Genomic DNA, 16709 nt, shown 5'->3' with positions numbered 1-16709 from the left:
CAGGTCAACGTTCTCTCAGTGACCTGCTCACATACCCGAGATCTTATGTAAGCATCGTCATTCCCGAGGGCGAAGCATGAGTAGATCAAAAGTCTGGCCCTCGCAGCCTCATCAGGACCTTACCGAACAATCAACGGCCCCAGAATAACTCTGCTTAGACCAGATCTTGGGAGAAAAATGACCTGTTAGCCTGTGTCGAGAAGCCGGAGGCAGGTGGACAAATATTTGGTACGTTACTTCACGTGAATTCAGCCACTTGGCGGCTAGCTTGCTGCTATATTGCTTAACTGTAGAGAACCAGAAAAGGGGTAAAAAATATCTGCTACTCTCCTTGCCGCTTACCTGTCCCGCTGTTGCCTGTTTTCCGGTCATCCACGCTCTCCGGTCCCTTCTTTCTGCCTTCTTCTTTTTTCCAACATACTCTTTGGGCTTTCTCAGTCTGGTCTTTCTGGCACCGAGTAGGACTCAGATATTGACGTCTTGTGTGACATCACAACGTGCGCCGTTATATTTGAGACCCAGTCAACGGCCAGAAGACCCAGTACAGAGTTAAAGACATTCCTATCCCCAAGATCTTATCCCAATATGTAGTAGGTGTAATAATACTAATAATATCAGAAAATACCTCCAATTAGAAATGTAGCATAGTTCTTCTGATTCACTATGTCTCTTTCATGTGCAGGCATTGTAGGACCTTAGGTATCCATGGTTACAACCACTGATATAGTGACAATTAGTTAGCTAGTTATTAGTGGTCATAACCATGGATACCTAAGGTCCTGTACATGAGGAAAGAGACATAGCGAATCAAGAAAACTATACTACATTTTCTAATTGGAGATATTTGCTAATATTATTATGATTACACCTGCTACATATTGGGATAGGATCTTGGAGATGGGAGTACTCCTTTAAGGGGATTAAAGAGGATGTTGGAAACAAGGGAAAGGTTAAAAGAAGAGACTGGAGCTGGAGCGTGTGGAAGATCGGCTGAAGAAACAGGTATTCATTTTTTTTTTTTAACAAATTGCAATATTATTATTAAAAACATGCGGGTTATTATTCTTCTCCCTCCAAATTCAAGAGATCTGCAGCATTCAATGATCTCATATATATAATGCACATTAGATGTATTTTCCGATGATGTCGGCCACCAATAGAACATCTGGGGAATTTGACCAATAGACTTGATAAAATCATAAACGAACCAAAAACGAAGGACAAGAGCGAGGACTGCGCTGCTCCACACGGTGACCCTCACCACCCTCATGACCTAAAAAACCCTGCCTTTTCGCGTCTCTAGAAAACTCTCCTAAAACGGCAGAACAAGCATAACATCACGAGATAAAACCTTACGTCGTGTGTTTGCATATTTCACTGCCTTGGTCATAATGACATAAATTCATTCCACTGGTGACTCGTTTCATCACTAAGCCTCCCCTTATCTATAATCCTGGTGCCGGTGAAGCATCTACAACATGTTGCTTACAGTAACCTAATCTAAGAACGTATAAACATGAAGCCGAAAGAGAAGGTTCCAGCAGATTTCATGCAAATCCCTTCTCGGAATGAAAGAAATGATGCCGAAAGTACCACCTAGGAAGTAGCAACCCCATAAGTCAATGTCTGACGAGCTCTAATACAAGAGCAGGGATAAAGTCTAAGTTTCTTTCCTTTGGCAAGAACTAATTTGCATAATTGCCTGGAAGACTCGGGTCAGCAATCTTTTGCTGTCCATCGCGGAGGCCTAGTGATTGGCAGCACATGGTTGCGAGGGAATATCATTGCTGCTACACAGATCGATGGGAATTACCTGATCGAGGGTTCTTCAACAGGTGGGTGTAGACTTTTTGCCTTTTTACACTCTTTCTTCTAACTCGAGCATCATTTTTTTTTAAGGATCTCAGAGAATTCCTTTAAGGTAAATTACAGCTTAGAGTGGTTATCTTATGAAGGTAACTACAGTCCATATTCCATCGAAAGGCACATGGACATCATTGAGCGGTCTCCTGCACTCAGGACCACCCTCTAGGAGCCAGAATGGGAGTGACTTCTTTTCTGAAGGACTTGAGCAAACCATGAATTACATAGAAGGGCTTTCATCTGAATGCCAACAATGCTATATTACATTTTCCCGACGGCAGCCACCTCACTAGACGGCAAGATCAGTTATTTGACATAGCTGCCAAGAGTGGAATACCATTGATCTGAGGTTGCCTTCAAAAAGAGCTTGTCTCTGACGATGCAACTCTTTAATTAGAACCTGTCAAAAGTGGCCATTTTTTCCTTTTCTTTTATTCCCGCTTCTCCCTGAGTATTCTTTTTCTCGCTTTTTTAAAATCCACCAAGCGGATCCAGAGATATGAGCCTTTTTCATTTAGTGCTAATCTTTATAGTCTGCTTCAAAAGGGCGTGGCTCAATGGGTAATTATGTAAAGCAGTCTAAAGACACGCCCCAGAGGAACCTGTGAGCCACGCCTCCTTGATAAGATCATAAAAATGCCCATTGCTATAGAACCGTATGACAGATTTAAAAGTAACAAAAAACTGAAAACTCAGGGCAACGGCAGGAATAACATAAGAGTAAAAACTGAACACGTCTGGCCTAATGACAGGTTCACTTTAAATAAAATTCTAGCACGAAGACATGAATGCAAAGTTATACTAACCTCAGAATCATCAACAAACCAGCTTAAAAAAAGAATATTTTCAACAAAAATAGTCACAGAATGATGCACGTGTTGGAAGTACTCACGGTATTGCGATCTCAAACAGGTTGTTCTGGATCAGCTGCTTCCCCAACATAATGATACTAAGCTGAATGCACAGCTCCATCAGACATCCCCCGGGGGCGCACTGTCAAGACAACCAGAGCAGGACATTAGCGTCATTTGCTCATCTCCCATGCTATAGGGTCTGTACATATGGGGTATATAATTGATACTTGATAGATTTCATAGGTTTACACCATTGTAGCTTGACACAAACTAATGTAATATGCCTGGGTGGCCATAAGGTTGTGTAGGCCAACCTGACATGAGTCACATGGGAATAGGTCAATTGCCAAATTTTAGACCAATATTCTGCATAAAATCGGATGTTTTTGGGCACTAAACACTGTAAAACCATTGTACGTTTTATATCTACTCTCTGACTTAAAATTGAAACTGCCCGCAGAAGGTATTTTGGGGGGCAAAAAATAAATAAATAAAATGCAGTCGAAAAAAATGAATTTGTGAAATCATCTTTAAAAGTAAAAAAAAAGTTACAAAAATTAAAAGAAAAAAATTCAAAAATTCAACGAAGAAAATAATCTTTAAATGGGTTTTCTCATAAATCGCTAGGCTATGCCATCACCATAGTGGTAAACTCCCATATAGATTCACAACTGATCCTGAAAATTGAGGTGCAATGGTCGTTTCTAAGTTTTCCCTCCACAGCAGCACTCCAAACTACAACATGGCTCCTGTTGTGAACACTTTTGACCTGACTTCTGAGTTTGGGCACCCTCTGGTGGTTGCTGCGGGTAATGGAGCTGGTCGGTTTGACAAAAGTCAATCACCTGAAGAGGATGATTGGAAGTCAGGTGTTGCAGACTGGGAAGATTTAAGTGAGCAAGCTCCCCTCAGTTGCCTGCTGATTTGGTTTTCTTCCTGTGCATTTTGAAGTCCGCTTGCCCCCCCTGCTTTGTCCTGCATCGTTCAAATAAGTTATTTGTTTGCTGGAATCTTTTGCATTTGATCCAGTTTTTGTCTTTTTTTGCTTTCTGCTTTGCTGTGTGGGTTCAGCATTGTTCCCTGCTGGGATCTGTGCTGGACCCCGTTCCATATGCCACAGCTCATGTCAGTGTGTTCAGTATTGGTAATCCCCTGTTATATCAGTATCTATTGTTTTGCTTCCAGTTCACACCAGAATGCTGATCTAGTGGGAGAGAGGTCGTGTGGCCTCAGTATTTTTGCATATCAGACGTGTTGGATTTTTCTTAGGGTTTTTTGCGTGATTGCAGACAGTATCTTTCCTGTCCTGTTTTATCTAGACAGTGTGGACTGTGGACCCCATCATTTGCTCACTCTAATTTCTGCCTGTGTTTGTGCCTCAACTTGTCTCACCGGCAATATACGTTTGGGGGCTAGCTATTCCTTTGGGCTTCTGCTCCTGGGCAGTTTAGCTTTCCCCTTTCTTGCTTTACGCTTAGTTAAATCTTTGGCTGTGCTGAGGCATCTAGGGCATTGTAGGTACGTCCCACGGCTAATTCTAGTTGTGTTGTTAGTTTTAGGGGTCTGTAATTCGCTAAGTTACCAACCTTTCTGGTTATCTGGTTGCCTAGCTTATTCCCCGGCTATCCTCCTCGGTGACCTAATCATAACAGGCTCCTTTAACTTGAATGGATCCAAACTGCGGCTCAATGAAGAGTTGGGTGATGCTGTTCAGGAAAAGGGATACCATCCACCATGAAATGATAGCGCACCCTAACGAAAAAAGTTGACTTAAGGGAATATGTTGTCAGAAAATGAGTGACCTATTGTTTAAATATTTTTTTTGTGTTACATGTATTTTTCTTAAATATTTTTGATAATGTTAAAGGTTAATTAGAAATCAAAATTACCATTCTTAAGATTTTCACACTGGCCACTGGGACTATTTTAGACTCATAATTCCTGTTCTTTCTAAAAGAGTTTAGAGCAGTACCCTTATCAGCAGAGGCTGGTTTACAAGGCCCTATAACACCTCTATACACAGCTGATAATACAGGATCCACCAAACAAAATCTGTGATTCCCTACTCCTTCCACAATGACCCTTGCATACACTCATTAGATGCTTCAATGCAAAAGATGGGGTCAGGAATGGATCCGACCATTGTGACTATGTACGCGTGTTGTTTCCTGAAACGACAGGAAGGTATAATCGAAAATAGCCCCAGTGGCCAATGTGAAAACTACAAGACTTCCCATTTGTATTTTTAACATTTTTAATAAAGACTGTGATATATATATATATATATACACTCACTGGCCACTTTATTAGGTACACCTGTCCAACTGTGTGTTAAGACTTAATTTCTAATCAGCCAATCACATGGCGGCAACTCAGTGCATTTAGGCATGTAGACATGGTCAAGACAATCTCCTGCAGTTCAAACCGAGCATCAGTATGGGGAAGAAAGGTGATTTGAGTGCCTTTGAACGTGGCATGATTGTTGGTGCCAGAAGGGCTGGTCTGAGTATTTCAGAAACTGCTGATCTACTGGGATTTTCACGCACAACCATCTCTAGGGTTTACAGAGAATGGTCCGAAAAAGAAAAAAAAACCAGTGAGCGGCAGTTCTGTGGCCGGAAATGCCTTGTTGATGCCAGAGGTCAGAGGAGAATGGGCAGACTGGTTCGAGCTGATAGAAAGGCAACAGTGACTCAAATTGCCACCCGTTACAACCAAGGTAGGCAGAAGAGCATCTCTGAACGCACAGTGCGTCGAACTTTGAGGCAGATGGGCTACAGCAGCAGAAGACCACACTGGGTACCACTCCTCTCAGCTAAGAACAGGAAACTGAGGCTAAAATTTGCACAAGCTCATCGAAATTGGACAGTAGAAGATTGGAAAAACGTTGCCTGGTCTGATGAGTCTCGATTTCTGCTGCGACATTCGGATGGTAGGGTCAGAATTTGGCGTAAACAACATGAAAGCATGGATCCATCCTGCCTTGTATCAACGGTTCAGGCTGGTGGTGGTGGTGTCATGGTGTGGGGAATTTTTTCTTGGCACTCTTTGGGCCCCTTGGTACCAATTGAGCATCGTTGCAACGCCACAGCCTACCTGAGTATTGTTGCTGACCATGTCCATCCCTTTATGACCACAATGTACCCAACATCTGATGGCTACTTTCAGCAGGATAATGCGCCATGTCATAAAGCTCGAATCATCTCAGATTGGTTTCTTGAACATGACAATGAGTTCACTGTACTCAAATGGCCTCCTCAGTCACCAGATCTCAATCCAATAGAGCATCTTTGGGATGTGGTGGAACGGGAGATTCGCATCAGGGATGTGCAGCCGACAAATCTGCGCCAACTGTGTGATGCCATCATGTCAATATGGTCCAAAATCTCTGAGGAATGCTTCCAGCACCTTGTTGAATCTCTGCCACGAAGAATTGAGGCAGTTCTGAAGGCAAAAGGGGGTCCAACCCCTTACTAGCATGGTGTACCTAATAAAGTGGCCAGTGAGTGTATATATATATATATATATAACATTGACAAAATGTATATAAAAAAATTAACACAAAAAAAAAGATTTAAACAAGAGTTCATTTTCTCATGACACCTTTCCTTTTGGAGCTAGGTCTGTAGAGTTTACGTTTGTAAACCTTGTTTCATCATTATTAAATTGATTTCCTATGATCTCACTCACCTCTTCAACTCTGTAATCATGGAAAATATAAGCATAGCTGCCAGGTCTTCCGACAAACCTAGGGGGCGCAAAAAATGACCAATTAGAAAAAATATCAAGGAATCTTACTCAACACGTACTATATCACTATACCACAAAACTTGTTTTTTAGCCATATAAGTAGTTCTAGTTTAATTTCTTGCATTTTCAATGTCTAAATATGCTAATTGTTAAAAAAAGTTTCAAAAAGTTTCAAAAAAGTTTACTTTTTCTTCTTTTTTTTTTTTTTACTATATTATAATTTTATTAAAACAATTGTAAAAGGCCTCTCTGCCACCCCAAGGCTCAAACTCAGTTCTTTGTTATACAAAATATGATACTAAAGACTAGTGAATATTGACATTTTGTCATGGCGTGAAGTACCATAGTCACTGCCTACCTTCCTTTGAAAAATGCTACGTAGAATATTGAGGCGTAGGAGTTCACAAACTTCAGAAGGAATGCCTTGAGTATCAACCGCTCCTCAAAGGTTTTCTCAGTTTTGGGCACCTCTGCATTGGATAAGATACATTATTATTGCATTGGTTGATGAAAAGAGTCAAAGATCGCCAAAAATATGTAGGACGTATAATAGAAAGGATATGTGGTCCATAATTAGTTTTTTGCTCTTTATCAACAATGTAAAAATTAACCTGCAGCGAAGACATAACTTGAAGTTCCTGGTCCCCAATGGGGTCCTTACTAGAGATGAGCAAAACTATCAAGGTTTGATTTCATTCAGATTGGAGAATGTCCCGATGTTTGCTGAAGATGTTCATCTATCGGTTCGATGAATATACCCAAACCCCATTGACTTTAAAGGAAAGCAAAACGAAAACAGTTAAAATTAGGGGCAGACACCAGGAAAAATGACCCATTAATTGCGCCATAAATAATGGGCATGAGTTACCCTGTTTTTAACCAGTCAGGCAAAACTGACAACTGTGGACTGCAGCCCTCAGCTGATAGCGCTAGCTAGGCTGGTTATCAAGAATAGAGGGTCTCCATGCTGTTTTTTTAATTATTTAAATAAATAATTTAAAAAAGGGTGTGGGGTCCCCCAGTTTTTGACAACCAGACAAGCTAAAGCTGCCAGAATTAAAATATACAGCGTGGGGACCTCTCTATTCTTGATAAACAGCCTTGCTGAAGCTGATGGCTGAGGGATGCAGCCCACAGCAGTCAGTTTGGCCTGGCTGGCTATCAAAAATACAGGGGAACCCCAGATCGTATTAAAAAAAAAAATGCATTTATTTATAGCGCACGCGGCAGCTGATGAATACTCCTATCAGCCGTCGCCTGCTCTCGCTGTTAAGAGTTGAATATAACTCTCAACATTGTCCCCTTCTAGCGCTGATCACAGTGCGAGCAGAGGACAGTGATATGAGCTGTCTTCACTTCAGCACCCAACGCCGGGGAAGAGCATGAACTGCTTCCCAGGTGCCCGTATGTGTCACACTAATGACACAGGGATATCACCTGTGTGTCATCAGTCTACACGTGTGAGGGACATTTTTTCTGCCCGTGCTGCTATCGGAAATACTGATGTGTGAAAGAGCCTTGAGTGAACTCGGTCATTTACCGAACTTTGATTTCTAGTATAGTGTTCATGCATATGGGGTCACAAATGTGAGTTCCATGGCCGTGCCCATTTTTCTGCTAAGACATACAGTATGCCAGAGCCATCTTCAGAGAGGCTATAAAACAACTTTATACTATAGAGATATAGGCACTATGTGTGCCGCTACATGGCACTACATTGTTGAAGTATCTATTTTTTGGAAGCAATGGTTCTTGAAATGAATACCTTCATAATACAATATCTGATGAAGAGCATGCCACATGCTTTTTTTCTGTCGGATCCTCTATGAATCCAACAGAAAGCTCAAAAAAAAAATTCTGTGTGCCTGCAGTCATAGAGGTGTAGTATAGCGACACAATGGCTCAATTGGTTACCCTTTGCTTTTACGATGAGATACAATCTCTTTTTTGTGACCCTTGTTTCCATCTTGGTCTCCTAACATTTCTTATATCATCTACTTGACAAATCTGTTGACAATGGCAAAGGAACATGGGACGCCTTTAGAGAAAAAAAAGATACCGCCAGCAATGTTGCATTAATAAAAAGGGCACACGTGTTACATTCAAGTTTGCTATAGGGAAAAAAAAATGAGAACAAAGACTCAAAGGTCAAAATATTCAATCCCCTTTGTGAGTTCTGGGTATATCTATTTCTAATAAATACTTTAGCCAGAGGCCTGACTAATTAACGCGCTAAACTTTTAACTTTTTGAAATTTTTAATTACTTTAATTGGTTCGTTATAGAGAAATCCTGACTTTACATGTGACGACATATTTTTGTAATGTCCTTAAAAACATATTTTTTTTTAAGAGGTTCTTGGTTTCAACCTCTCCTTTTCATGTGTCCCATCAGGATGTCCTGATTTAGAAAAAGAGGTCTCACTCCAAGTCTTTAACTGATGGAGTCATGGTAGATCTCCTGTCTAGTCCATCCTCAGCTTCAAAAACATGGAGCATGTTCCCCAAGATTATCATATGCCACCCAAGCCCAATGGGCCAGAGCATTTATCTACATTTTCTAGTCCCAACCCTAAAAACCAGGATCACATATGATGAGAGGGATTAAAAATCCACATGAAGGAGTGTAAGAGATCTGCATGAGGTCTGAAGACAATCCCATACCATCAGCTGGTCAAAGATGGATCAAAAATCTACGAGAAGGACACCAGTTGCGAAGTGGAATCAAGTTGATTTGGTGAGGGTCCATTTCCATTACAGATCATCATTATGGGTTTCACATGGAACATTATTTTCCTAGCATTCTCAGATGATAAAATGATGTCCTTCAAAAGCCTCATCTGATCAGGTGGTCTAAGTGTTCTCAGGTGATAACATGAGGTCTCTGCAAGATACCATATGATCGTATGCTCTAAGATCTACTAAGAAAGTCACACAGAAGAGTCCAAGAGGTCTACCTAGAGAAACATGATGAGATAATTTGGTGACAATCCATCACCAATCATCATTACATTTGAGCAGTGAGCATCCATTACCAATTATCATGGATTCCCATACTGTATGACATATTTCCATTCAGATACCGATAACACATTCTCCTGATTAGCTGAATGAAGGCACCTTTGGTTGACCAGCAATAGGCAACCGTCAAAAAAATATTGATTTCACATCCTAATGATAGGTCCTCTTTAATATTAATTGTCTATCACTTGCTAGAAAAAATTGGGTTAAACAGCTTGTAAAAAATCTCTGATCTCCCCTGATTCTGCTGCTCTTTTCCGTTTTGCGCTGCGTCACTCCATTACAGAAATATTCACATTTGTTTATTTTGCGGTGCATTATGTGAAATTTCTACCTTGCAGTCCAACTGGGTGCTTTCTTACAGTCTTCTCTGGGGGCGTGCACTTTGTCCACTCCCTACCATATCCCAACAGAGTAGACAAATAAATCTCCAGGGTGCCACATTTTGGAATGAACATGGCGCGTGATATTCACTACTTTCAGATGCTTTAGTCTTGATGTGTGCTCATTTAAAGAGAATCCGAGAGCAGCACAATATATGGCCTGAGACTCTGATACCAGCGATGTGTCACTTACCGGGCTGTGTGTTACTGATTGGATAAAATCAGTGGTTTATCATCAGAAGATTGCTAAATGACTAGGTCTCTCGTGTCTCCTAGTCCAACCACGCCCCCCAGCACTGATTGGCAGCTCTCTGTCAATATGCAGTGTATACAGAAAGCAGCCAATCAGTGGTGTGGGTGGGGTTATACAGGGCTCAGGATTCCGAGCTCTGCTAGATCTGCAGCAGAATAAAACTGTGATTTTACCAAAATTACAGCATACAGAGCAGTAAATGATATATTGCTGGAATCAGAGTCTCAGCCCCTACATCATGCTGCTTTCTAATTACATAGCAAAATCCTGCTGACAGATTTCATTTAAGGGATATGATAAAAAGCCTGCTAGATGCAGGTCCCTTGCCCACTATCTCTGATGGCCGCCCATGTTCTGCTCTCTCCATAGACACTGCGAAAAGCTGATGGGTAGGGGTGCCGGGTGTCGCACCTCCACCGATCAGGGATTTATGACCTATTTTAATGATTGGCCATCAATATTAAAGTCCCGGACAACCCCTTTAAGTAGGTCCAGTTATATAATATTGTAATATTTATTATATTGAAGACATACGGGGACAGACGTCATGTCCTATTGCAACGGACGAGTTCTCTAGGCTGAGATCACGAGTCCCTGGTCCGTCCTTGTAGGAGAACACGTGACATGAAGACCATGGACATCCCTCTTACCTATTTCCGTGAGCCATTTTGCAACAGAGCCGTAGATTTCGTCCAGGATGAGAATCACCACCAGGTTGATGATGACAGCAGTGGCCGTCACGGTCACGCGGACATTCGCTCTGATGCTTTCGTTTGTACTAACCGCCAAGGCTGCGGCGACGGTGATCCGATAGATGATGACCCCAAAGACGGCTGAAAATGTGAGCGCAATCTACGGAGGACAAGAACGACAGTAGGACATGGATGACCGAATGTGAATTTGATCCTACCGTTGGAGACAAGATAGGCAGGGTCAGTGTCAGACTGGGATGCCAAGGGCCCACCAGGGACCAACTCCAGGGCCCCACTGGGTAGAAGGTTAAATGCAAAAGATGCTGCCAATGTCTATACATAGTGATTCAAGTGTATTGCTCCACCTACTGCTCATATAAGAGGGTGGTGGCCTGTTCTTGCATGAGGGCCCACCGGAGAATTCTCCTATCTGCCTGTGGGCCAGTCCGAGCCTGGGCAGGGTTGCTTACCCGAGCACGCTTGCGCATCACTAATTACACAGCTTATAGTGCACTGAACCTTGAAGCACAATCTGTATCATACTTCGGAGCTGCGCTCACAATTCTGCTGGCCACATTCTGGGAACTGCAGTCTTCAAAAAGAGACAACCTCCTAAAATACAGGGGCTTGGATAAACTGTTAGGGGCGTGTCTGACTGCAAACTTTGTTGACTGTTTCCAACGACAACCGGCTGAATTATTAATGCAGCTCTGAAGTATAAGACAAGCTCTAAATCAGGATCGGCAGAAGATAAAGAAAAAACAATTGTGAAGGGACAATTTTGAAGATTATACACGTCTATCACGTAAAAATTTATTTTTTAAGGGGGAACACGCCTTAGGAGGACCTGATAGCACAATAGTTTTAGTGAATGCTCATATACTAAATAACGACTACTTGGGGGTAACATAGAGTCAAAATCAAGCGCAATGTCACTCACCATAAATAAAATTGCTGCAAAATTGACTAAGTATGCGGGAATCCGATCCCTCCATGTCAGCTTTTCCTTTTTCTGAAAAACAGATAAGCAGGCAAAAAATTTTCTAACATTTTTGTAGGTAGAACTAATGAAAGTAATGGATACCGCAAAAAAAATACTCTAGTTAGGTGGTCCATAAGCTGTGGCCCCCAAATTCCAGCATGTTCTCACTGACCCCTATTGTAGTCGCTCCTCAAGAGTCACGGTATGCTGTTAGGAGACATTTATACTATAGGTGTCTTTATGTTTTGATAATGCTTTGAATTTGCATTAAAAGAAATCGGAGCTCTAAACGATGGTTCCATCAGCAAGTTATTGCCGTATGTAATCCGAGAGCAGCATGATGTTGGGGCAGAGACCCTGATTCCAGCGATTTATCACTTACTAGATTGTGTTTTGTTTGCTGTTTCAATAAAATCAGAGTTTTATCAGCAGGAGATTATCACTAAAGGACTAGGTGTCTTGTGTCTCCTAGTCCAATCACACCCCCCAGCACTGATTGGCAGCTTTCTGCCAATCAGTGGTGTGGGCGGGGTTATACACAGCTCAACATTCCGAGCTCTACAGCAGAGAAAACTGTGATTCCATCATAACTGTTGCACCCAGTAACCCAAGTGATACATCGCTGGAATCAGGCTCTCGATCCCTACATCATGATGCAGATTCCCTTTAATAAAATTCAGGGAAAAAGCAAGGGTAGACACATCTTTGCTTTAAAACATGAATATTTTAAATACAGATGTACAGAAGTACCTAAGTAACTCCATCCTCCTAGGGTGGTGGTTGTCTGTCTACACCGGTGTTTCCTTGGAAGTGAAGACCACCATTTACTCCCATAGATGGACTTCAGGTCTTGTTACTAGGTGGATTTATCACCTGTTTGCAGGTTGTCTCTGGTCTTGCAGATCAGCTCAATTAAAGGGAACGATGCAATACCACACATGACCTGGCGACCAGCATGGCGCTGTTTTTGGAAGTGGAATTATTTTTTCCATCCCGTCCAACCCCTTTAATTATAATATTTTTTGCTAACAATAGTGGAAACGAGTTCGCTCTACTACACTGTCATGTTTCTTCTATATCTTTTTTTTTTTTATGCCCCAAAGCCAGTTGGCAGAGGATTTATATCGCTCGTGCATATCGTGTTTCAGCCTTGGTTTAAAGTATTTTTTTTAACAATTCCGTTCTATTTATCTATTTTTTACCTTGTTAGGTTAAGTCTTGTCTGACCGTGAAACTTAATGTGGGCGGGAGGCGATAAGGATGTGGAGTGTATACGCTTGTCGCCCATTACGAGGCACCGGACGCAGAAACAAAAAGCATCTCGTGCTTGGAATGAACATCTTATAAAATCTGAACCCGAGGGTCTTCTGTCTATTTACAGAGCAGGCGACTGCAATCTGTTATCAGCCATTCCGGGCTAGGAAAAGCCAAATGTTATGTTCTTCCATGGCATCACCACCAGAAACGTCTCCCTCAGTCATTGTACCGGAGGGGGAGGAGGTGAGCTGTGACATCTCCTATTGTGAATAGTGGATCCTGTGTTATCTACTGTATATAGAGGTGATATCAGTCATTGTTCAGGAGGAGGAGGTGAGCTGTGATATCATCTATTGTGAATGGTGGATCCTGTGTTATCTACTGTAAATAGAGGTGTTATCAGTCATTGTACAGGAGGAGGAGGAGGTGAGCTGTGAAATCACCTATTGTGAATGATGGAAGCTGTGTTATCTACTGTATATAGAGATGTTATCAGTCATTATACAGGAGGAGGAGGAGGTGAGCTGTGACATCACCTATTGTGAATGATGGAAGCTGTGTTATCTACTGTATATAGAGGTGTTATCAGTCATTTTACAGGAGGAGGTGAGTTGCGACATCACCTATTGTGAATGGTGGATCCTGTGTTATCTACTGTATATAGAGGTGTTATCAGTCATTGGAGAGGAGGAGGTGAGCTGTGACATCACCTATTGTGAATGGTGGATCCTGTGTTATCTGCTGTATATAGAGGTGCTATCAGTCATTGGAGAGGAGGAGGTGAGCTGTGACAATCACCTATTGTGAATGGTGGATCCTGTGTTATCTACTGTATATAGAGGTGTTATCAGTCATTGGAGAGGAGGAGGTGAGCTGTGACATCACCTATTGTGAATGGTGGATCCTGTGTTATCTACTGTATATAGAGGTGTTATCAGTCATTGGAGAGGAGGTGAGCTGTGACATCACCTATTGTGAATGGTGGATCCTGTGTTATCTACTGTATAAAGAGGTGTTATCAGTCATTGGAGAGGAGGTGAGCTGTGACATCACCTATTGTGAATAGTGGATCCTGTGTTATCTACTGTATATAGAGGTGATATCAGTCATTGTACAGGAGGAGGAGGTGAGCTGTGATATCATCTATTGTGTATGGTGAATCCTGTGTTACCTACTGTATACAGAGGTGTTATCATTCATTGTACAGGTGGAGGAGGTGAGCTGTGATATCACCTATTGTGAATGGTGGATCCTGTGTTATCTACTGTATATAGAGGTGATATCAGTCATTGCACAGGATGGGGAGAAGGTGAGCTGTGACATCACCTATTGTGAATGGTGGATCCTGTGTTATCTACTGTATATAGAGGTGTTATCAGTCATTGTACAGGAGGGGGAGGAGGTGAGCTGTAATGTCACCTAATGTGAATAGCGGATCCTGTGTTATCTACTGTATATAGATATCAGGCGGCATCGATATGACGAAGGTGAATAATCGATATGGCGGCATCTATAATACGCCGCTATTATATGCGGATTCTGGAGGATGCACTTGTGGTGGATTACATTCCACGGCGGCTATATGTTCCCCGTCATTTATAAGCTCAGTGCCGGGTTCAGCATAACCTTCCAAATCGCACACCGCAGAGAATGACTTCATTTCAGCCGAACATGTGCGTGTTTTATTACCGTTCTATGTATCTGTGGCATATTAAGAACTTGTCGATTCTTTGGAGGGGAATCATTTTTATTTTTCAAAGGAGAATTGGAGGTCAGTGATACATTCAGAGCTTAACTATTTAATCGCTGTAAACTATTCGCTCATCTGTCTTCAATAGCTAAAAGAAAAAAAAAAAAAAACCGCCATACCGTGCCAATCCTAACCTATAAAGCTGCAAAGAAAACCGGGGCTAATCATTAGACCTCATTAATGTGTGATGTGAAATGAACCACGGCCTCTAAAAAATAAACAGAGAATCGTCCAATTTCAGAACATTCCGCTCCTTTATGAGTCTTTGCATCTTTTCTGGGATTGATTGGGTTAAAAAAAAAAATGTGTACGGTTTTACGATGCTGTGCCTAATTTTTTTACAAAAATTTTGCCCGTGGTACAGCGCTGAGCGACTGCCGTATCCTTACAGGCGACTGATCGTCACACGCTGAGCTCTATGGAGATGTCGAAGACAATGTTTGACCTCAATAATGAAATTCTGACATCTCCTCTGTGCAATTTAAAAAATGTCATCGCTTTATTGTCATCATCACCGTGAAAGATGGATCTGACCTTGTAAGCAGAGGACTTTCACAAGCGCTCGAAGAAATGGAAAGGAATTCTCTGTTTTAATTAGATAGATAGATAGATAGATAGATAGATAGATAGATAGATAGATAGATAGATAGATAATTCAGAGAATATGAGTGATAACTACAAAACTTTTTCTCCACTCATGGTTAGTAGTTGGGTGAAGCCATTTATTGTCAAACTACTGTGTTTTCTCTTTTTAAATAATAATGACAACCCAAAACATCCAAATGACCCTGATCAAAAGTTCACATACCGCATTTCTTAATACCATGTATTGCCCCCTCTAACATCAATGACAGCTTGAAGTCTTTTGTGGTAGATGTGGATGAGGTTCTTTATTTTCTCAGATGGTAAAGCTGCCCACTCTTCTTGGCAAAAATCCTCCAGTTCTTGTAAATTCCTGGGCTGTCTAGTATGAACTGCGCGCTTGAGATCTCCCCAGAGTGACTCAATGATATTGAGGTCAGGAGACTGAGATGGCCACTCCTGAACCTTCACTTTGTTCTGCTGTAGCCAATAACAGATCGTCTTGGCCTTGTGTTTTGTATAGTTGTCATGTTGGAACGTCCAAGTACGTCCCATGCGCAGCTTCCAGGTTGATGATTGCAAATTTGCTTCCAGTATTTGCTGATAGCGTGCTTCATTCATCTTTCCTTCAACTTTGACCAAGTTTCCTGTGCCTTTGTAGTTTAGACATCCCCAAAAACATCAGTGATCCACCTCCATGCTTTACAGTAGGACTGGTGCTCCTTTCCTCATAGGCCTTGTTGACCTATCTCCAAATGTAACGTTTATTGTTGTGGCAGTTGAATTTTGGTCTCATCACTCCAAATTACCTTGTTCCAGAAGTTTTGAGGCTCGTCTCTGTGCTGTTTTGTGTATTGTAGGCAATATACTTTGTGGCATTTGTGCAGTAATTGCTTTCTTCCGGTGACTCGACCATGCAGACCATTTTTCTTCAAAGTGCCTCCTTATTGTTCATCTTGAAACAGCCACACCGCTAGTTTTCAGAGACTCAGTTTTCAGCTGCTGTCATTTGTGGGTTTTTCTTTGCATCCCGAACAATTTTCCTGGCAGATGTGGACAACGTTTTTGTTGGTCTACCTGACCGTGGTTTTGTTTTTACAGAGCCCCTGATTTTCCATTTGTTAATCTCGGTGTGAACGCTGCTGACTGGCATTATCAATTCCTTGGATATCTTTTTGTATCCCGTTCCTGTTTTATACAGTTCAACTATTTTTTCCTGTAGATCCATTGACAATTCTTTTGCTTTCCCCATGACTCACAATCCAGAAACGTCAGTGGCTGGATGAAAGATGCAAGAGTCTGTCTGGATCCCAGAAATGTACTC

The 16709-nt window shown here is 41.7% G+C and overlaps 1 protein-coding gene across 1 annotated transcript in view; it reads right to left on the bottom strand.

The window, feature by feature from the left end:
• Positions 1-16709, bottom strand: part of ANO2 (anoctamin 2) — a 239517-nt gene that overhangs the window by 74016 nt on the left and 148792 nt on the right. Inside the window, exons 16-20 of the mRNA XM_073567770.1 lie at positions 11755-11826; positions 10773-10974; positions 6826-6937; positions 6408-6465; positions 2756-2856 (exon numbers count right to left, since the gene is read on the bottom strand). Of these exons, the coding sequence (XP_073423871.1) occupies positions 2756-2856; positions 6408-6465; positions 6826-6937; positions 10773-10974; positions 11755-11826 (545 nt within the window). The remainder of the gene's footprint in view (positions 1-2755; positions 2857-6407; positions 6466-6825; positions 6938-10772; positions 10975-11754; positions 11827-16709) is intronic.

Source organism: Dendrobates tinctorius, unplaced genomic scaffold (assembly GCF_039654945.1).
Source record: "Dendrobates tinctorius isolate UK_male_01 unplaced genomic scaffold, ASM3965494v1 ptg000020l, whole genome shotgun sequence".
Classification (NCBI taxonomy): Eukaryota; Metazoa; Chordata; class Amphibia; order Anura; family Dendrobatidae; genus Dendrobates; species Dendrobates tinctorius.
This window is presented reverse-complemented; position numbering and strand designations above follow the sequence as displayed.